The sequence below is a fragment of the Notolepis coatsorum genome (genome assembly GCF_963971535.1).
Source record: "Notolepis coatsorum genome assembly, chromosome: 8".
Classification (NCBI taxonomy): domain Eukaryota; kingdom Metazoa; phylum Chordata; class Actinopteri; order Aulopiformes; family Paralepididae; genus Notolepis; species Notolepis coatsorum.
Window position 1 is genome coordinate 87071281 of NC_140172.1, and position 22900 is coordinate 87094180.

Below are 22900 nucleotides of genomic sequence, written 5' to 3' on the forward strand. Positions count from 1 at the left end.
CAAACTCCCTCCATATCCTTGATCCTGTGGTTGTTTGTTGTGTCTTACATGTGTCATACCATTCCTCCTCTGTTATCTCTATTTCCAACTCTCTTTCCCACTTTTCTTTTACATACAATGTTGTATTTCCCTTACTGTCCATTATTGCCTGATATAGTGCTGATATCACCCTTCCCTTCCGTCCTTCGTATGACTTTACCATTATCTTAATTACCCCATTCTGTTCTTTGTCTCTATCTTGCTTTATTTCCTTGTTATAGTAGTCCCTAATCTGTAAATATCTAAAGTGTTCCCTATTCTCTAGTCCGTATCTTTCTTTCAATTTTTGTAGAGTCTGCATCTCCCCTCCTTCTGTCATTGTGCACATTGCTGTTATACCCCCCCGTTCCCACCTCTTGAACCCATGGTCTTCTATCCCTGGTCTGAATTTGTTGTCGTGTGCTATCCATCTCAGTATCTTAGATTATTTTTCTAGCTTGTATTTCTTTACTATTGTGTTCCATATGTTTATAGTGAATTTGGTAATTGGATCTAGTAGTTGTTCCCGTCTTCTGAACAGCTCCCTATCTCCTATCAGTGCCTGCACTTTGAATGCCTGGTTTCTATATCTTTCCATTTGGATGCTACTGTTCTAAGCTGTGCTGCATAGTAATAGCTTTCTAAACTGGGTACATATCTGATCCTTGGCCTTTCCCCCCCCCCCCCAAATGAATCTTGATATCTGTCTATCCCATTCCCTAAATTGTTTTTGTGGTATTAATATAGGTAGGGATTGAAATAGGTATAGTAACCTTGGTAATATGTTCCTTAATGATTTCGATCCTTGAACTGAAATCTAGGGGCATTACCGTCCATCTTTCTAGATCTCTCTTGATTTTCTGATTTATCTGTGTATAGTTTGCATCGTATAGCCCCTCCACCCCTCTTGTGATGTTCACCCCTAGGTACTTGATCCTGTCCATGTCCCATTTTATTTTTTATTTTTCTTTGATCTCTATCGTTGGTGTGTAGTTCAGTGCTAATGTCTGTCTTCGTCACATTAAGTCTATACCCGGAGTAATATCCATATTCTGTCAGTAGATCCATCAGTGTCGGGAAGCTTGTGTCTGGTTGTCTCATATATACTATCACGTCGTCTGCGAATAATCCCAATTTATGTCCACCCCTTTGATGTCTTTGGTCTGTCTAATTAGTTGGGCCAGTGGTTCGATGAATACATCGAAGAGCGTCGGCGAAAGACAACAACCCTGTCTGGTAGCTCTCTCTAGTTTAATCCGGTCCGTCAGACTACCATTCACCTTAATCCTAGCCGTCGGTTCTTGATATAATGCCCTAATTGTTTTCATAGCGTTTTTGTCTAATCCAAATTTCTCCAATACTTTATATAGAAATAGCCAGCTTACACTGTCGAAGGCTTTTTCTGCATCTAGGCTAACTAATACTGCACTTCCTCCTTCCTTTTGTATCTCCTCTACTATCTGCACTGTCTTCCTTATGTTATCCTGTGTCTGCCTTCCTTTAATGAATCCAGTCTGGTCTTCGTCTATTATATCTGTCATAAATGTCTCAAATCTTTTGGATATTATTGATGTATACATCTTGTAATCTACATTAAGTATGGACACAGGTCTGAAACTACTACACAGTTCTCTATCTTTCCCTTCTTTTGGAATTGTAGTAATTATGGCCTCTTTCCATGAAGGTGGCATTGTGCCTTTTTCCATTGTGTGTCTGAATGCTGCTTCTAATATGGGGCTCAGTTCCTGCCTAAATGTTTTGTAGAATTCCGAGGGGAATCCGTCGCTACCCGGTGACTTACTACTCTTTGCCCTACTGATCGCATTCCAAACTTCCTGTTCTGTGATTTCTGCATTTAATATTTCATTCTGTTCCTTCCCTATTGATGGTAAATCCAATTTTTCTAAAAAAAAATCTATCTCCTCTTCCCCTGCCGCTATCGGTTGTGTGTATAGTTTCCTATAATATTCTTCAAATGTCTTCTCTATTTCCGCTGGCTCTCTCAGTATTTTGTTTGTGTTTGTGTCCCTTATTGTGTGTATTGTGTTTATTTTTTGTTGTGTCCTAATTCGCCCTCGCTCCCCCTTCATAATATGTCTGTTTCATGTATCTAGCTTTCTTCTCTATTTCTGTCAGCAGCTCCCTGTTTATCTGTCCTCTAACTTCCTTGACCTCTCTAAGTGTCTTCTGGTTCTTTGAGCTTTGGTGTTCTTTCTCTAATTCTTTCAGCTTCTTTATCAAGTTCTGGTATGTCCCTATTCTAGCCTTCTTGAGTAATGCCGTCTTTGCTATCAATTTTCCCCGTATTACTACCTTTAGTGCATCCCATAAAATGTTTGGATCTACCTCCCCATTATCGTTCTCTTCTCTATATCTAATTATGTCTTCCTTCACTTGGTTAACCAAACCTTTGTTGTTCAATAGTCCTACATTCAGTCTCCAAACTGTATTCCTCCGTCTACTTTTACAGGGTATCTGCAGGTTTAGCCCAGTCAGATTTAAGGCTTTTTAAGACTTTTTAATGCCACTCAGAATTAAATTTAATACCAATTTCACGATAACAAAATGGCAAAAATCATGGGTACTCTCAGTACTCATTCAAGGGTACTACGACTATGCCTGCACCTCATGGTACCAAAGCACCTCAAAGGCACTAAAAACAAGATTACAAACATCACAAAACAAACTGGTCAGACTACTGCTTAACCTCACTCCTAAAACCCACTTTACCCCTGCCCACATTCAAACCGCTCTTAAAGAGCACCTACGGGAGACTGCAATTCGAAACTGGCCACCGTAAATGTCCAACCCCCCCCCCCCCCCCCTAATGTACAGTCTCATCCCCAACATATATATATAATATTTTCTGTTAGGATCTCTGGGTAACAGTACTGTATATTATTTGCATATCGTATATGTCACAAATGTAACAGTACTACAGTATAACCTGTATGTCATGTATGTCCCTATGCCATAAATGTCATGATGTCATGTATGTTTTTACTGTATTTATTTCTGTATATTTTATTTCATTTTTATTCTATTTTACTCTACTCTTATCCTAGGCAACTTGATTGATTTGTGTTATTATTCTAATTCGTGACCTGTCCTGTCTAAATGTTGAGCGATTTGCAGTGTCAAATTTCCCACGGGATAATAAAAGTATTTCTATTCTATCTATTCTATGTTGTGTATGTCAATATGAATTGAAAATGGGGGACCCTGATGTAAACAAGACAAACGTCTTTCTCTGGTCTGCATCCCCTTATTATTGTGTGTATTGAGCTGTACTGTATTGTACACATTCTGCAATCTGTTAAATAAAGTTTTCATTCATCCAGTTGTTTTGTTTTTGTGGTTTGGTTGAATGAATACTTTATTTAACAGATTTCAGAATGGGTACAATACAGTACAGCTCAATACACACAATAATAAGGGGATGCAGACCAGAGAAAGACGTTTGTCTTGTTTACATCAGGGTCCCTCATTTTCAATTCATAGTGACATTTATGACATGCACAACATACATGACATCATGACATTTATGGCATAGGGACATACATGTATATATTACTGTTACATTTGTGACATATATGATATGCAAATATACAGTACTGTTACCCATAGATCCTAACATATATATATATATATATATATATATATATATATATACATATACATATGATGGGGAGGAGATGTACATTAGGAGGGGGTAGGTGGGTGGTAAAAAATAACATAGGGTGGGGTGAAGCTCTCACTCTCATCAACACAAACGTGTCCTTGCCCTTGTTTACATCCGTGAAGAGATTTTTTGGATGCAAGAAGCCAATCCAAACCTGGCTATGTAGGACGTTTTATCTTTTCCACACGTGAATGTTTTAGCGACTTCAGAGTCAGGGAACATCGCTTGAAACACCTCTCCTAGTCCCTCATTTCCATTGTAGGACTGATGCTTTGCGACCGTATTTAGAACCCACAGTACCTCAGCTTCAAGGGTTGGCGTGGAGCCGAACGTTACCCGGACAGGTGCAGATGTAATTGGTGGTAGACCTACCTGTCCCTCAGCAGTTGATGTGGACGGCGTCGAAAAGAAATTTGATATTGAAGTTGTCTGCAGGCGGGTTTTTGTAGAGGTAACATGCTTAGCGCTGTGCATGTGTGACTCGACTGCTTTTATTCCCATCGTTCCCAGTTTAAAATCCTTTTTGCAGAGTTTGCAGCGGGCCTCGTACATGTCTTTCACTGGGACCAACCACGGTGCACTTTCCCATGTTAAATTAACGAGTGCAAATAAATACAAATCAATTAAACTAAACTAAATGTCAGCGTTATCGCTACGGCTTGAATAACGTGTTACCTATGCTCCGGTGTTCTGAAATAGCTCCCGACGGCGACACACATTAAGGACCACATTAAGGTTCCGCCCCACTGCGTACCGTTTGCGTGAAAGAAAAAAAAAAAGCCTGATTTATCTCCCGTTAATAGTTTCCCCCCAGATTTCACAATGAAACATAAGATGACATGGCATGTTTTTAAGACCTCCGGAAGTCGGATTTAAGACATTTTAAGACAAATTAAGGCCTTAATAGTTGATAGTTGAATTTAAGACTTTTTAAGACTTTTTAAGGTCCCGCGGACACCCTGTTTTAAGATTTACTGTCAGATATATTGCGCTATGATCTGAAATATCCGTCACTCCTATCCTGCATTCTTCCACCCGATATCTGTCCCCTGTTGTCATGAGAAAATAGTCTATCCTTGAATATGTTGTGTGCGGGTGTGAATAGTGCGTATATTCTCTATCTAGCGTGTTCATTGCTCTCCATATGTCTATGATTCCTAATTCTGCCATTTGTATATTCATATATTTGCTAATGTTTGTCCTCCATTTATTTGTGCTAGTCGTGTCTATGTCATAATTCAGTACCACATTGAAATCACCTGTACAGATCAGGACCCCCTCCCCTTCCAACGCTATAATATCAAAGATCGCTTCAAATAGATATTTCTCACTGTCTGGTGGAGCATATACATTTATTAGTAGGGATGCACCGAATGGGAAATTCTTGGCCGAAACCGATACCGAAAATAGAAAACAGTTGGCCGAAAACCGAATGCCGAAAGGCCAAAAATTATTCATAGAATAGATTTTTTTTACCAATGTTGTGGAACATTATGATTATGGAAAAATATATGATTATGGCAAAACTTAACTTAAATAATAAATAATCACTATTATGGGTCCATAAAACATTTATTCAGCACTTCTGAATGCATACAGCACATTAATTCCATCTTTTCTCTGGCTGCCGCAACGGACATCTGTGCTCTACTGAGTAGGGATGCACGATAATTATCGGGCCGATATCAGCAATTATGACGTCATCCCGATAAACTCGATAACGTTATTGATAGCTCCGATAACATATAATACATTTTTTGGTTAAAAGAAATCCGGTGTGGGTGGATTTGGATGAAGGGCGCTTGTTTTTATTATAGCCTCCTCCCGTTTTGCCAGTACTGTGGTAAAACTGATAGCGTGTGGTTTAGGAACAGGGAGTTTTTCACAAATCGAGCGCTCCCTTTCTTGGCTGTGACGTAGTCACGTTACATTCGGAGACAGACAGTCGATCTGCCAATTACGTCCCACGGCTTGCACCCACCTCTTCTTCTTACCACCAATCAGAAGCTCTCGTTCGTTTATTTACCTCCGGATTGTCAGCCATTACTCTACTCGGAGCTAACGTTATCTCCCCGCCAGCCACATTGACAAGTACCAGCGCTTATACATTACTGGCAAATGTCTTGTTGCACTTGGCAACGAGCGTTGTCAGCATCGACTTTAGTAAAATAGACCCAGACTTTTGAACATTTCGTTCTCTCCGCCATTATGAGAGCAGAGCTGTCTGTACTGAGTCGGCAGCGCAGCACCCGTGTGAGTGAGTGTGTGTGTGTGTGTGTGTGAGTGAGTGTCTGTGTGTGTGGGAGGGAGCCCGCTCGCAGGCAGAGACAGAGGCAGGAGAGATAATAGACAACGGCCAACAAGATTAGTTTGCGACGTTTAAATTCCTCAAAAAAAAACTCCATAATTTCTCGAGTACCGATAGCAGTACCGATGACGTCGGAGCTTATAAATACAAAAAAAAAAAAAAAAAAAAAATTGATAAATATATATATATATATATATATATATATATATATATATATATATATATATATATATATATATATTTATCAATTTTTTTTTTTTTTTTTTTATACAGTTAAAAAAAATATTATAATACAATAAATATCGGTTATCGGTATCGGTATCGGCTTGAGGAGCATAACGTTATCGGTATCGGTGTCAAAAAATCAATATCGTGCATCCCTACTACTGAGCGCACCTTTCTAGTCCCCAGTTGAATGTGCTCTCTTGACTCGGCACAGTAGACGCGTGACGTGTATGCTCGAGAAAGATTATATTATCAACGACAGACAGCGTCAATGTGAGAAACACTATCCCCCCCCCCCTCTCGCTCTGAATAATATGCATATTAGATCACTCAGTGATTAACCGCGACGGGCATATAGTAATAAGGATGTTAAAGATGCATTTATTGGACGCGTTGCGCGCAGAGTTTACATAGAAACAGCGCGACTCCAGACAGCGCGACATCATCACAACAACACGCGTTAGGTTACAGGTTGTTTCTGTTTCGGTATTATATTTTCGGTGAAAAAACTCTTTCGGCCAAAAGCCGAAAGGCAATTTTTTGCCATTTTCGGCCGAAAACTTTCGGTGGCCGAAATTTCGGTGCATCCCTATTTATTAGTGTTACCATTTGACCTTCCATTTTCCCCTTGACCAACACATACCTTCCCTCCTTGTCCCTTATTTCCTTGATCATCTCAAATTTCACTGTGTTCTTAATTAGTATAGCTACTCCTCTTCTAAGGTTCTGTTTAAAAGAACTATAGAACAGATTTTCATACACGAATCTCTTCAGCTTTTCATGTTCTTATGCTATAAGATGCGTTTCTTGCAAGAAGATGACCTGCGCCTCTTCTTTTTTAAGTTTAGTCTTCACCTTACTCCTCTTTATCGGGTTATTCATACCATTCACATTTAACGACATCATCTTTACACCCTTAACTTGTGTCATATTTCTTTTCCAATTGTTCTCCCGTTCTACCCATGTCACATAAAATAATATTTGTGGTTGTAGCCTCTGCTATCTCCTGATTTACATACATATTTACATAATAAACATCAACATCAACATCAAAATTCACTCTTTGAACTTCCATGGCATTTGAGGGTCCTACTCGTTCCCCTCTTTTCCCCGCTGGTGGGTGGGGAGTAGTGGCTCTCCTAGTGAGAGGGCTCCCCCTAGTGGCTACAACAAGGGCACTATATATGTCCAGCTCTGTGTGTGACCTGTCCGAGCTCCCGGTCAAAAAGCTCTGCTTTAGTCACTTTCAAGTTGCCGTCTAACTGTGTTATGCGACATGTGTTTTCCTGAGTTCCTTTAACCCTTTAATCGCCAAGGACGGCGTAACACGTCATTGCTCGCCATGCTTAATCTGCCAATGACACCGTAACACGTCATTGAGATCAATATTTCAAAAATCTGTGATGGCAATCATATTTCTCCCGCGGAGACTTGAGATCTACTGTTGATCTCCTCTCAACTCTCCAACGGTTCAAGAGCGCCATCTGGTGGCCGATCAGCGGATCGCCCAAACAGCAAACCGGAAAAGGAAACTGGTGCTCATCCAAATTCGGTCCGACCACTCGCTATAGCTCCCGGGACTCCATCTTGACACACTGGATAATCGATCGCTCACCCTAACTCAATAAACAACATGATTTGGACGTATATACTATTATACAACCTGGAGATGGATCGCATATTTCAACATCCCATAATAGCAATCTTTTTGCTCCACGCTCATCGCCCAACGGCCCGAGGAGACTGGGGTAAGTTTCAGCGTTTATTTTTACCGTGATCGATACAAACTGCTCTGATGATCATATCACCCACACTACATGAATCATCTAACGTTGGCCACGGAATTATAAACGACCCCCCCCCCCCCCCCATCCGGTCAACATCAGATGATAAGTAGTAACTTCTAGAAGCACGTACATTTGAAATTTTTTATCTGGCTCCGATCGCTATCAAACTGTATTTGATCATCAATATAATGCATTTAGGGCTATAAATCACGTTCTGCAGAATGCTGCAGAAAACGATAAAAACATATTTATACTTTAGACCGTATTTTAGTATGAATATGTGAATGAAAAAGTAGAACGTTGCTACATCCTAAACGATAGATAATTGACGTTGAATGGGCCATAGTAATGTCAATTTAGCAATACAATTTAAAAAGTTATAGCCCTGCAAAGAAGGGGAACTTCTCCATAGACAAATAGAGCTGGCAGATGATGGTATAAGGATGTACATAAGCGTGGCAGAGAAAGGGTTAATGTCCGTCTCCATATATCTCTTGAATGCACATGTCCTTTTTTTTTTAATCACTTTCGGTTTAATTATCCCACATGTATTTTGTCATCTTCTTCCTGCCTAACAAGTCTCTTTCATGTTTTCACTCTCTTGCATTATGTGCGTCATACGTATATCAGTCTAATGTGCCTCGAATCTCTATGCCTTCCTTTCTAAATTTTGGTTTAATTATAATTATCTCGTATGCACTTTACTACGGTATCTTCTCACTATCTATTTTGTGTGTGTGCATTGTACTCATCCTCCCTTTGATCACCATCTCGTCTCCTCTCCGCCCCCTTTCTCTGTGTCCTTGCTTCCTTCTTCTCAGTTGATCTGCTTTGAATCGATTCAGATCCCCTTCACCTTCCCGTTCTCCTCGTCTCCTCCTCGTCCCCCGCCGACCCTGGTCCATCTCCTCGCCTTCTCCAACCTCTGCAGCAGCGTCGGTCTCTCGTCTCCTCCTCCCGGCACCTTCCATCCTCTCTGGTTCATGTCCCTCGCCGCCTCCCGCACGTCGCTGTACACCTTTGCGCCTTCCTTCCAATGGACCTTCAGCGTGGTCATTGGTGATTGAAATCTGATTCCGCCTTCATTCAGAGATTTTTTAATCTGAACATAGCTCCGACGCTTTACCGCCACCTCCGTTGCATAATCATGGTCAAAAGTTACTCTGTCCCCCCACCTCCATCTTCTTCTGCCAGGCTGTTCTAAGAATGTTCTCCTTCACCTTGAATTCCAAGAAGTAGACTATAACTGCTCTCGGTGGTTTGTCCTCCCGCGGCTTCGGCGCCAGTGTCCTGTGCGCTCTCTGAATCCCTGTCTTGTCGAGGGCTGTCATTTTTTATTCTCTTCGAATTAGGCTGTCCACATATTTGACCATCGAATCTCCTTCCATCCCCTCTTTCAGACCCCATATTCGTATGTTGTTTCTCCTCGACCTCCCCTCCAAGTCCATTAGCTTTCCTCTCAGCATGTACTGTTGTTCGAGCGTCTCCTTTAGAATATCATGCATTTCTGTATTCCATTCTTCCGTATCAGCCGTCCTTTCTTCCAACATCTTTATGTCTTTCTCTTGCTCTTGTATTTTTCCGTTCATTGCCTCGAGTCCTTTATCCATTTCCCCTCTGAGCTCGTCCTGTCCCCTCTTCAACTCTTCCCTCAGTCCATCAATGCTGTCTTGGATATTCTGCGTGCTCGTCTGGTTAGCCATTGAGGGAATGATGAGACCTCATACAGGAGGGAGGTTGAGCAACTAGTGGAGTGGTGCGATGGTCATAACCTTGCTCTCAACCCCACGAAGACCAAGGATATGATCATCGATTTCCGCAGGACTGGTGACCTCAGCCACTCTCCACTCCTCATTGGGAATGAGGAGGTGGAGAGGGTTTCAAAATTTAAGTTTCTGGGCGTGACAATGTCTGATGACCTGTCCTGGGGGGTCAGCATTGCCTCTGCTGTGGGCAAAGCACAGCAGCGCCTTTCTATCTTTCTATCTAAATGGGCTAAACTCCCACAGGGACTGATGGCCAACTTCTACCACTGCGCAGTAGAGAGTGTACTCACGTACGGGCTACTGGTGTGGTTTTCTAGCTGCACCAGGGCAGAGAAGGAGGCCCTCCACAGAGTGGTCAAGGCTGCGAGGAGGATCACTGGAGCTAGCCTCCCAGATATCTCCACAGTCTTTACCTCCCGCTGCCTACAACGTATAAATAACATCTTACAAGACCAGTACCACCCAGCACACCATCTCTTTCAACTGCTGCCCTCTGGTCGAAGGTATAGATCCATCCAGTCCGGAACCAGCAGACTGACCAACAGCCTCTATCCACGGGCTGTCAGGCTGCTCAACGACCAACGACCAACATCAACTTGCCCCCCCCGCATCCCAACCCTCCCCGCACCCAACCCCCGGTGACATAACTCCCACTTCCACATTACAACAATAACTGTGAACCGGACTTGCATTGCTGCACTATACACTATTTCATTCTTTACAAGTCAACGCCCCCCCCCCCCCCCCCCTTCCTTCCATTAACTCACTGGACTGTCAAGGAAATATTTATATTTATTAATTTATTTGCACTAGCACTAAATGCACTTGGGACAATGATAGTATGTTATATATTGAGGACATTGGGACATTGATACTTTATTACATTGATACTTTATTACTATATTACTATTATTATTGACATTATTATTTTGCACATGCTATATCTTATGTTTGTATGCCAGTGGTGATGTTCCTAACAAATTTTCGTTGTACCAACAATGACAAATAAAGATCCATTCTATTCTATGCTAGTTTGTAGCTCTTGCTGGCTAGCCAGCGCGCTAGCTTGCATGTTCCTCGTGTTAGCTTGTGTGCTAACTTGTATGCTATCTTGTATAGCTTGGATAGCCTTTGCGTTAGCTTGCACATTAGCTTGTAGCTCTTGGTTAGCCTTAGCTTGTAGCACTTGGTTAGCCTTAGCTTGTAGCTCCTGGCTAGCTTGCATTTTAGCTTATAGCTCTTGCTGACCAGCCAGTATGGTCGCTTGTATCCTCGCTAACCAGGCTGGCTCCACGGGGTCTCCGTCCCTGCCTACCTGCGTCACGCTCGCCTGAGCCATTTCTTCCGTCATTTCCTCGAGTCTAGATTTTTCCTCCGGTGTTTGTACGTCTTCTGGGGTATTATTTCTCTCACTTTTTCTATCCTTCCTTTTCTCTTATATCTTTGAATTTTCACCTTTTATTCTGTTTTAGACGGTTTTACTTCCCTTTCTCGAAATTATTTGACCGGGAGCTCTTTCAGTGGTCTCCTATCCACCCATCTCAAAACCGGAAGTCTGTTGTGATACTTTTATGAGCATAAACATTTATGTCATCAACATTTGGTTGAAAACAAAATAGGCCACTACAATAAAAAAGAAAATTGATTTGCAATGAAGGCAAGATTTCTTTTTATTATTTCAGTTAACAAACTTTGCCATCTTATTTATATTGAAACATATTTTAAATAAATTGTATAGTACATTTTGCTCTGGTAATCCACTGGAAATCCAACCCTCTGGTGGGAAAAATATAATAATTGTTTTGGGGATCAAACTGATCCCAATCCTGTGTTGTCGGTTTGAACTACCCGTTTTGAAGATTTGATCCAGATTAAAGCTTGGATTTTATTTCCTGATCTGATCGGATATCAAAGTTATCCTAATCCTGTTTTTTGGTTTTCAACTACCCAAAATACAAATCTGATCGAATCAGATAGGGATTAAACGTTTTGAATTCCTGGGCACAGGTGATTAAACTGGATATAAATATATAAATGAGTACTACTGAGTAACAGTGCTAATCAGATGTATGTACAAAGTTGTAGTATTAATATGTACAGTGATACAGGTATAAAGACACTATTTTAGTAATTCATACTGGCCAGCAGCGTAAGTCAGAGTAGGTAAGGGATATGTACAGATATAGATATAGTATCTACAGATATGTAAGAAGGTTTATATGCAGGTTTATACAGACAAATGTGGATAAATATATTACGGTAAATATGAATATATATATGCGGTATATAGAGAATTATTGTACATGCTATCATACAGAGTTATATGGGTTATGTGCAGTTGTATAAGTAGGTATATAGAGGGATTATATGCGGATTTAAACATTCAAACATGCGTCTTGTGTGATCCGATCACAGGTTGGCAGTTTGTAGAGAATTCTGCTTTGAAATAGAAAAACGACTCAAAAGTATTCTTTAGGTTCAAAGATCTTCTCACCCGGTCTCACCTGTGGATATGAGGTCTGGCAGGTTTGAGGGAGAGTCTGCCCTCTGGTGGTCGTGGTTAGGCAGCACCCCGGCAGCGTCGATCACCTTCCCCAACAGGGCGGAGGCACACAGGTGGGCCGGCAGTCTGGCCGTGACTCTGACGGTCCACACATCCTGAGAGGTACAGTCACTCTTCACCTGCCTCAGGCGGCCAGACAGGACAGGCCTCTTTACCCACTGAAGGACGGAAGAGCATGGCTCAAACAAACACCATTGTCAAGTTCGCAGATGACACCACCGTGGTGGGACTCGTCAGCAACAATGACGAGTCGGCGTACAGAGAAGAGGTCCAGTACCTAGCTCAGTGGTGTGAAAATAACAACATGGCCCTCAACACCAAAATAACGAAGGAGATAGTGGTGGACTTCAGGAGAAATAAAACAGGCACGCACAGCCCCATCCACATCAATGGAGAGGAGGTTGAGCGGGTCTGTAGTTTTAAATTCCTGGGAGTCCACATCTCTGAGGACCTGTCCTGGACCACCAACCCTGGTCAAGAAGGCCCACAAGTGCTTATTTTTCCTGAGGAAGTTGGCCAAACTCCACCTACCCCCTCCCGTGCTAGCAAACTTTTATCGCTGTACGATTGAGAGCATCCTCACCACCTGCATCTCAGTCTGGTACGGCAACTGCACTGTTAAGGACCGGAAATCACTGCAGAGGGTAGTGAACATAGCCCAACGCATCACCAAGACCCCACTCCCCCCCATCTCATCAGTCTACGAGAAGCGGTGCTCACGGAGAGCATGGCACATCATCAGAGACACTTCTCACCCCAACCATCGACTGTTCACCCGCCTGCGGGGTACTCACTCTGGGGCACGCTACCGCAGCCTTCCAGGCAGAACCAACAGGACCACAAACAGTTTCTTGCCCTCAGCTGTCAGACTACTGAATCAAAACACTACATAGCCCACTGCACCTCACTGTATATCTGTGTATATAGCTTGTGTATATATATTTTTTTTATTTATAAAAAAAAATGTCTTCTCACCATTGTACATTGTGCTAACCATTACACTTTACTGTACAGATTTATTGTATGTGTTTTATTGCAACTGATTGTTGATAGTCACATCCTGGTTGGACGCACACAATTCCGTTGCACTGGTCTTGTACTGTGTAATGACAATAAAGTGAATCTAATCTAAACGTGTTTGTTTCCGAAGAATCACGATTAACGACTAATTTAACAGAAAGAATTACAACAATTGATCAAATTTGCAATTGAACATTTACATGTTTTTCAAGTGCGGTACTACTATCCTTAGGTCACATGGGTAGTTGCCTCTTTGACACCACCTACTGAATACCCAGAGTAGAAGATGTGCCATGAAGTTTATGTATGTCATTGTCTATAAATGCTGTGTAGTGTGGATGCCTACTGTACGTGAGTAGGGTGAGTAACCTACATGCCATTACTGCTTTTTATCTATTGACTCATTATAGCTACTTTATTATCTTGAAATAATATAACACCTGCCTGTTACTATGACACTGTTTATCATTACATATAATTTATCTATGCCTGTAGCTAAATGCTGAAAAACAGGGAACAAAATTTACTTTTTGGCTTTAGATTAAAAAAAATAAAAACTACCAGCCAAGTGGTCAATAGCAATGTAATGTAAAGTAAACCTTTAAAATGTACTGACTTTGTATCTTTATTTTAATTTTATTTGAACCCAGACCTAGGAGGGATACATCAATACCAGTTTCTCTAAACTGAACCATCAGCAGTTTGGGATCATTGGACAAAAATTACAGATATAATCCATTTGCTGCATTATAGATATCCATGTCGGTCTATGTGTAAACAATTCAGAAATGCTACACAGGCTCTCGGCTGGCCGGCCTACACTTGTTGACTACAATAAGTTGTATTCTTTTAAAGGATTGATATGTGGTTGATTGGCTCACCTGAGGGGGCAGGGCCTGTCTGATTTTAGTCCATTCTGATTGGCTGGGCGTCAGGAGGGACAGGAAGTGGAAGAAGAGGCAGGAGTCTTGACGGCAGGCTGAGTTCAGCGTCTCCACCAGACTCTGTGCTGCTTGAACCAGAGCCTGGAAACTGAAACACAAACAGCAAGGAGCTACATTCAGGGACATAAAGGAGCAATCTGTGATTTACTTCACCATCTTAACACATCCAGTGCCGTTCACTGATTTACACGTTTCTGATGCCCGACCGTTGAGTGCCAATCATGTGTTAACACGTTTCTGGATCGTTATTTCTTTTATTCGCTATTTCCATTCATAATCCATCGAGGCAGCCTGTGCAGGCTGTCCTGAATGGGTCTGAGATCGCAAACGTCCAATACCGCGGCCTAACGCCTTGCGGCCGGTATTGCACATCCTTGGAATCTCTCTGGCTCAGCCTGTACATTGATCTAAAAAGTCCGGTCCGGGTTTTCCTACTCGGGCAGGAGTAACGTTTATAACGCATGGATTGAGGATAATCAAGCACCGCTGATTCATGTACTTTGGTGGATTATGTTGGCAACACGCTCGACATCAATACTTGGAATGGCGATCAGATAATTGGAGTACATCCTAGTCAAGGTAAGTGCTATATGGTATCAATCTTGCGTTGATCCGAGCATGCTTCGTTGTGATCCGAAAGTGTTATTGTAACGTTACTCCACAACGTATGCCGTTGGTGACGATCAAAGCATAGAAGCCCCCGCACCCCTTCATGCATGCATGATGAAACATAATACCGATAATATAGCGTTGATTTCAGATTGATTGTTGATCCAAGCGAGGAATGTCACGGTTTCTAGTGACATGCAATAAACGCTGCTTAGCGGCGTTTCCTGGGATTACACAGAATTACTCTAAAACTATACTCATATTGACCAAGGTATAAAACGGGAATGTATGGATAAAAAAATTATCTGTTTTTTGCATCTTGACCGGAAGAAACTCAATGACAATCGACTATATTATTAGATCCATAGCTATAATATTTAATATAGTTTTAGCACTGCAAACACCGGCATGTATCCCCATTCATTAAAGCACTGGCCCACACGGCCCACAGTGACCTCTCGTGAATGGCACTGGATGTGTTAAAGGAAGACACCAACATTATTGAAAATGTGCTTACCGTCTACTCCAGAGTCAGGCAGGATGATAGATACCAATTTCCTCTGTGTTCAGTAGAACGCTATCTGGCTGCAAGCTAGCCTAGTTTAGCACTAATTAATGGAAGCAGATAGAGACCAAAAACAACTCTCCTGTTGTTTTAAGCTAGGCTAGTGGTCCGTATCTGCTTCCATTCCTTTGCAGAGAGGAAATTGGTATCTATTTTCATGTCTGACTCTGGAGAAGACGGGAAGTGCATTTGTCATAATGTTGGTTCCTTTAACTTTGGGTTTATATCTTCAGGAAGGGTTTGACTTGTAAATTTAAAATAAGCTTTTGTAAAACTTTAATTTTATTTAATTTATTTGTATCTCCATGAGTTCCAGCGCAAGCGGCAGCTATTCCTCCCAGGCTCCAAAACATTACTCAACATAAAAATGTACAAACATTACACACGTAAACAAAGCAATAACAACTTCCAAAAGAACGTTAACCCGAGGAACACGCCAACTTTTTGGGAAATTAGCTTATTTGCCATCTACCCTGGAGTTAGACAAGCAGATACATACGCCATTAGCCTAGCTTAGTGTCATTAACTGGAAGTAGGTGTGCCAGTGTAGCCTAGCAACAGGACTTTTGAGGTGATGAAATCACTGCGCCCAGGCAGCAGTGGTTCGGCAAAAAATGATATATCTTGTATATATCTGCTTAGAAAATTAAAATGTAAAAAGAAATATATATAGTTCTCCACGTGGTAAATACACAGGTCACAACATGTTTACAGGAACGTTTGAGTTGGGTAGCGCAGCGGACTAAGCGTCTGTCTACCACCGCAGATACACTGGTATCGAATCCGGCTGTCAGCGGTCCCTCCGGCCTGGGCGGTCGTCATACTGACACAATTGACAGTGTCAGCGGGTGGGAAGTCAGTGGGTGGTATTCTGGTCGTTGTAAACAGCGACTCCTACAGGTCGGTCAGGGCGCCTGCACAGCGAGGGAAGGAACTGGGTAAGGTAGTGTGATCCTCCCACGCGTTACACTTCCCCAGTGAGAGTCCTCGCTGTCAGGTGAAAAGAGGCTGCTGGTTGTCTCCTATGTATCGGAGGAAGCATCCGATAGACTTCAGGGCTCCCTAGACCGACCAGTGGGGGCACATGCGCGCAACAACCAGGAAGGGGAGGGGGGAATTGGCATAACGACTAAATTGGGATGGGAGAAAAATACAGAAAAATATGAGGAGAAAAAGTGGATAAAAAAAAGGAACGTTTGAGTTATATTTTGAGTGTATTTTGTGACTGTTGGAAACTAGGCTACACTGGCACACCTACTTCCAGTGAATGACGCTAAGATAGATTAATGGCGCGGCTGCTCCCTAAGCCAAATGCATGCAAAGAGAAGAAAAGGGTATGTATCTGCTTGTCTAACTCCTGGGTAGATGGCAAATAAGCAAATTTCCCCAAAAGTTGGCATGTTCCTTTAAGCCAGTGTTTCTCAAAGTGGGGGGCGTGACAGGGGGGGCCTTGAGATTTATATAAAAAAAAAATTTTTAAATTTAAAAAAATTTATTACAGAAAATTATCACTCAAGTGCTATCTGTTGCAGCTGCACTGCTCTCCATGAAAATACCATTTCTCAAAATCTGAAAATCATTATTTAATAAAACACAGAAAAGGATCACCAAGTTACTCTGGATAAAAAAAACCTTTACAGACAACATTGAGACAAAGCTTCCTGACACATCTCCATCCAAACTCTTGGAAGAACTCTTTGAAATCTCATCTGATACCACCTAGAGAGCTAGTTTCAGAGTGTGGTGCTGAGTACCAAGTATCTCATCTCATGGCCCACCAAGTATCTCATGATGCAGCAGTTAAGGTGTTGATATCATTCAGCACCACATACAGTATCTGTGTGAAGCTGGCTTTTCATCCATGACAGCTCTGAAAACAAAATATAGGGCCAATTTGAAAGGTCACGATATTGGTGTTATTTCAATAAATTTAAACATGGCCCATTTCATGACTATTTTGTTGGGGCGAGGGGGGGGGGGCCCAAAATATTTTGGTCCGCCAAAGGGGGGCCTGACAGAAAAAGTTTGAGAAGCACTGCTTTAAGCATTGGGCAAAAATGGGGCTGTTTTTTTTGACGATTGAATACCCAAAGTAATTTGCGATTTATTATACTTTATACTTATAGCACATGCATGAGTCTGGTCTCTTTTGAAAGGTAACATTGTGAGTAGGGATGTCCCGATCCGATCACGTGATCGGGATCGGGGGCAGATCACATGATTTTCAGAAGATCAGGAATGATTTTTTTCAACAAACATGACCATGTTCACGTCTTAAACTCATACTGAGGCCTTAGTTTTGGTTTTAAATCACATATCATTCATTTATTCATTGTCGCACAGAGCAGAAGAATTTGCCAAAACAAACACATTTCCTTTGATTTACACCGTCGCACGACAGTGACGTATGCCGAAAATAGCAGACCTACAAGCTCACAACACGTCGCTCCCGCAACACCGGCAGGTTATGTCCACCTGATGACTCGGAGCAGCTAGATGGGATAACGTCAACATTCGCTTTGTGAGGATTATCGTCGGCATTTCAGACCAAAATGGAGCAAATCATTACGTAAGTCGAACACTGTGAATGTATACTAATGTGGAAACTTGAAAAGAAAACTGTGGAAGATTGAAACTTTGAATATTTCTCGTATGAAGCACATTCTCAGGGGCTCAGGGTGAATGTAATGTGAGCCACCACGCTCGAGGGGCTATTGAGGCAACAGAGGGGCTTGTCTCGCTTCGCCAGTTTCTGAAAAAATAATTTGTTTCGTTTCTGATTATTGATTACCAATAACAGCATTCGTTATTGCAACATCATACGCTGACCGGGTGGATGGCTATGAGAACAAGGCCCGATCAAGCTGATCGGCCTGTGGCGGGTTGGATTCAAAAAAGAATTTCCCAGTTATTTGATCGCCATCTGGTAGATCGATATGTCCATTGGCTGATGCTATATTCCTTTACTGCATACTGAATTCAGCGTCACAATAAGTATTCCAAGGGCGGTTAGGTGGCATAGCGGAGATTGCGTTCGTCACCAACCCCGGAGCTGTGAGCTGGATTCGCCTGTTCGAATCCAGCTCACAGCTCCGGGGTTGTCACCAGCTTGGCTGGCCGTTCACACTAATACAATTGGCAGTATTAGAGGGTGGGAGAAGCTGGCGGGGTGGGTCCGGGTCGTTGTAAACAGCGACTCCTACAGTTCGGTCGGGCGCCTGCTAAGCGCAGATGGGACCTGAGTGGGATAGTGTGATCCTTCCACACGCTACGCCCTCTCGGAGAATATCCGCGCTGTCAGGTGAAAAGAAGCGGTTGATTGGCTGGACGTGTGTCGGAGGAAGCACGTGATAGCCTCCACTCTCCCAGATGATCTGACTGTGGGGGGTAAGTGCGCAGCGACCAGGAAGGGGATTGGGAATTGGCATAACGACTAACATTGGGATGGGAGAAAATCGGAGGGAAATGGAGGGGGAAAAAGATCAATACAAAATTAAAAAAAACAATAAGTATTCCAGGCGATCGGTTGAAGCCCTCGCTTCAGGCTAACAGAAAAGCTAACCCAGAGTGAAAAAAAGGTGACCCCCCCGTCTGCAACAGGGGAAACTGCATTCTCGAGACAGCGCCAATACCAGGATCTGGCCGGTACTGCACTTTCGGAATCCCGATATGCCTTTTCCAGCCAACATACAGCTCTGTGACAACATCCGGGATATTAGAATGGAATAAAAACAAAAACAAGCTTAACGCGTATATGGTTGGCATTCAAGCGTCGGCTCCCAAACACGTATATATACGTGGTTGGCCACGAATGTGTTAAGAGGTTAACCTGTTCCACCTGTGGTGAAAATCCGCCTAAAATATATACCTAGGTAAATGGAATATTGCTCCACTTCTACAAGGTCAATTTGCATATTCTTGGTATCTAGGTACATCTATGGACCTCAGGGGATGTATTCACAGTGTCAGAAATATTGTGGCTATTACTAGGCTTGCTTAAATTGTGATGAAACAAAGGAGAATATGAATTATGATTTTTCTTTGCATCTTTGACAGTGAATAACACCATGATAATAATGACCAAACTTAAAAAACTGCAACTGATCTCGTTCAGTACCTTCTTGAGATCATGTGTACAGAAAATCTAAGGAAATGAATAAAGGGAAGATGATTAAACAGAAGGTTCTGTAGATACAGTACTGAATTCTCCCATCCGGACCAATGCAATTTGAAATATTATTATAGAATATAGAATAGGAGGCTTATAAATTACCTTATTATAGCCAATTCACACATATATACATATATTATCTTTCAAATGCCCGAGTTCAATTTGGATTTAGTATCACCAGGCGTGCATAAGAACAGATAATGATATCTACTGTAATTTACTGTACTTTTTATTTTCACCACAGTGCAACCATTTTGAAACTAATTTCAGATCTAATTGTTGCTACATGCTAACAATAGGGAGGAGAAACTAACTGCGTTTCAATATTTGTCAAAAACGTTACCTTTTGTGGCTTATTATGCTGAATAATAACAGTTATTGATATAATTAATTCAGAACGCTGAACTTTGAACCCCCACAGAATCTGCCAGGAAGTGTAGTTCGGAGAAATTCCAACGCTGATCAACAGCTATGCATGCCCTCTTCAGAATGGCCGCAAAAAGACTACAATTCCCATGGTTCAAAATTTCCAAAATGGTCGCCGTCTAGCAATAGACTTCAGCAAATCGAAAACTTAAAACTATCTAATGGCACTTTTAACCTATTGCTAAACTAACGTATTGATGATAATATACATTCTACATGCGTTTGTGACATGTTAGTGATGTTAATACTTGAAAACGTTTGATTTTAAAATCGTAACTTTTTTGCATCACTCTGAAAAATATTGATTTACGACCAGATGCCATTTTGGGACCGGATCCGGTCCCGTCGGGTGGAACAGGGTTCATGTTTAGCTTCAAATACACTCACTGCTGTTTGGATCCATCACTCCAAATACAGTTTGTGATCTAGTCAGAGACATGTTGTGATCTAGTCAGAGACAGGTTGTGATGTAGTCAGACAGTTTGTGATCTAGTCACAGGTTGTGATGTATTGATGTAATAATGTAGTAATGCAGCTGTGTTTTACCTCTTGATGTCCTGACAGGCTGTGAGTAGCTGGTTCTTCACCCAGACTGCTACGTTGTGCAGGAAGCCACCTTCTCTGACCTTTGACCCAGAGTGATGGACCAATGACTGGACACCAGCCACACACGACTTTCTCAGCTTACCTAACAGGAAGTCTTTCAGAGTGAGATGGACACAAATTAGTTATCCTTCTATCTATTTCAAAACACAAAAACTACAGTCAGGTAATCACAAGTTTATAATTCTGACTGTTGTATTAACTCTGATGGTGTATTCCGACTGTTGCTTTAACTCTGACGGTGTATTCTGACTGTTGTTTTGACTTCGACTGTGTATTTTGACTGTTGTTTTGACTATTTCAGTTCTTGAAGTGGCATTTACTGTATATAGCTACGTTTTAACATTGAAGTGAACAGTCACTTACACATCCATACCTCACATTACATCAAAATTGATCAATATCGTGGCAAAGTGAATCAGGCAAATGTAGAGTGATTTGCTCTGCGGATTCAAATAAAGCATTTAAATGTCTTACATGTGTTTCTACCAGTCAGGTGTGTTCCTACCAGTCAGGTGTGTTTCTACCAGTCAGGTGTGTTCCTACAGGTGTGTTCCTACCAGTCAGATGTGTTCCTACAGGTGTGTTCCTACAGATGTGTTCCTACCAGTCAGGTGTGTGTTCCTACAGGTGTGTTCCTACCAGTCAGATGTGTTCCTACAGGTGTGTTCCTACCAGTCAGATGTGTTCCTACAGGTGTGTTCCTACCTGTCAGGTGTGTGTTCGTACAGGTGTGTTCCTACCAGTCAGGTGTGTTTCTACCAGTCAGGTGTGTTCCTACAGGTGTGTTTCTACCAGTCAGGTGTGTGTTCCTACAGGTGTGTTCCTGCCAGTCAGGTGTGTGTTCCTACCAGTCAGGTGTGTGTTCCTACATGTGTGTTCCTACCAGTCAGGTGTGTGTTCCTACAGGTGTGTTCCTACCAGTCAGGTGTGTTCCTACCAGTCAGGTGTGTGTTCCTACCAGTCAGGTGTGTTCCTACAGGTGTGTTCCTACAGGTGTGTTCCTACCAGTCAGGTGTGTGTTCCTACCAGTCAGATGTGTTCCTACCAGTCAGGTGTGTGTCCCTACAGGTGTGTTCCTACCAGTCAGGTGTGTGTTCCTACCAGTCAGGTGTGTGTTCCTACAGGTGTGTTCCTACCAGTCAGGTGTGTTCCTACCAGTCAGATGTGTTCCTACCAGTCAGATGTGTTCCTACCAGTCAGGTGTGTGTTCCTACAGGTGTGTTCCTACCAGTCAGGTGTGTGTTCCTACCAGTCAGGTGTGTATTCCTACCAGTCAGGTGTGTTTCTACAGGTGTGTTCCTACCAGTCAGGTGTGTGTTCCTACCAGTCAGGTGTGTGTTCCTACCAGTCAGGTGTGTTTCTACCAGTCAGGTGTGTGTTCCTACCAGTCAGGTGTGTTCCTACAGGTGTGTTCCTACCAGTCAGGTGTGTTCCTACTAGGGATGCACGATATTGATTTTTTGACACCGATATCGATAAGCTCCGACGTCATCGGTACTGCTATCGGTACTCGAGAAATTATGGAGTTTTTTTTTGAGGAATTTAAACGTCGCAAACTAATCTTGTTGGCCGTTTGTCTCTGCCTGCGAGAGGAGCAGGCTGTGCTGTGCTCTCTCCTCTCTTCCCCTCCCACACACACACACTCACTCACACACACACACACACACGGGTGCTGCAGAGTACAGACAGCTCTGCTCTCATCATGGGCCTGGCGGACAGAACGAAACGTTCAAAAGTCTGGGTCTATTTTACTAAAGTCGATGCTGACAACGCTCATTGCCACAAGTGCAACAAGACATTTGCCAGTAATGTATAAGCGCTGGTACTTGTCAATGTGGCTGGCGGGGAAACTAACGTTATTAGCCTGAGCTCAGAGTAGAGTAATGGCTGACAATCCGGAGGTAAATAAACGAACGAGAGCTTCTGATTGGTGGTAAGAAGAAGAGATGGGTGCAAGAGGTGGGACGTAATTGGCAGATCGACTGTCTGCCTCCGAATGTAACGTGACTACGTCACAGCCAAGAAAGGGAGCGCTGGATTTGTGAAAAACTCCCTGTTCCTAAACCACACGCTATCAGTTTTACCACAGTACTGGCAAAACGGGAGGAGGCTATAATAAAAACAAGCGCCCTTCATCCAAATCCACCCACACCGGATTTCTTTTAACCAAAAAATGTATTTTATATTATCGGAGCTATCAATAACGTTAT

General features: G+C 42.3%; 1 protein-coding gene across 1 annotated transcript in view; it reads right to left on the reverse strand.

The window, feature by feature from the left end:
- ltn1 (listerin E3 ubiquitin protein ligase 1) overlaps positions 1-22900 on the reverse strand; it is a 206501-nt gene that overhangs the window by 87281 nt on the left and 96320 nt on the right. Inside the window, exons 16-18 of the mRNA XM_084320815.1 lie at positions 20631-20784; positions 14251-14401; positions 12291-12507 (exon numbers count right to left, since the gene is read on the reverse strand). Coding sequence (XP_084176941.1) covers positions 12291-12507; positions 14251-14401; positions 20631-20784 — 522 coding nt within the window. The remainder of the gene's footprint in view (positions 1-12290; positions 12508-14250; positions 14402-20630; positions 20785-22900) is intronic.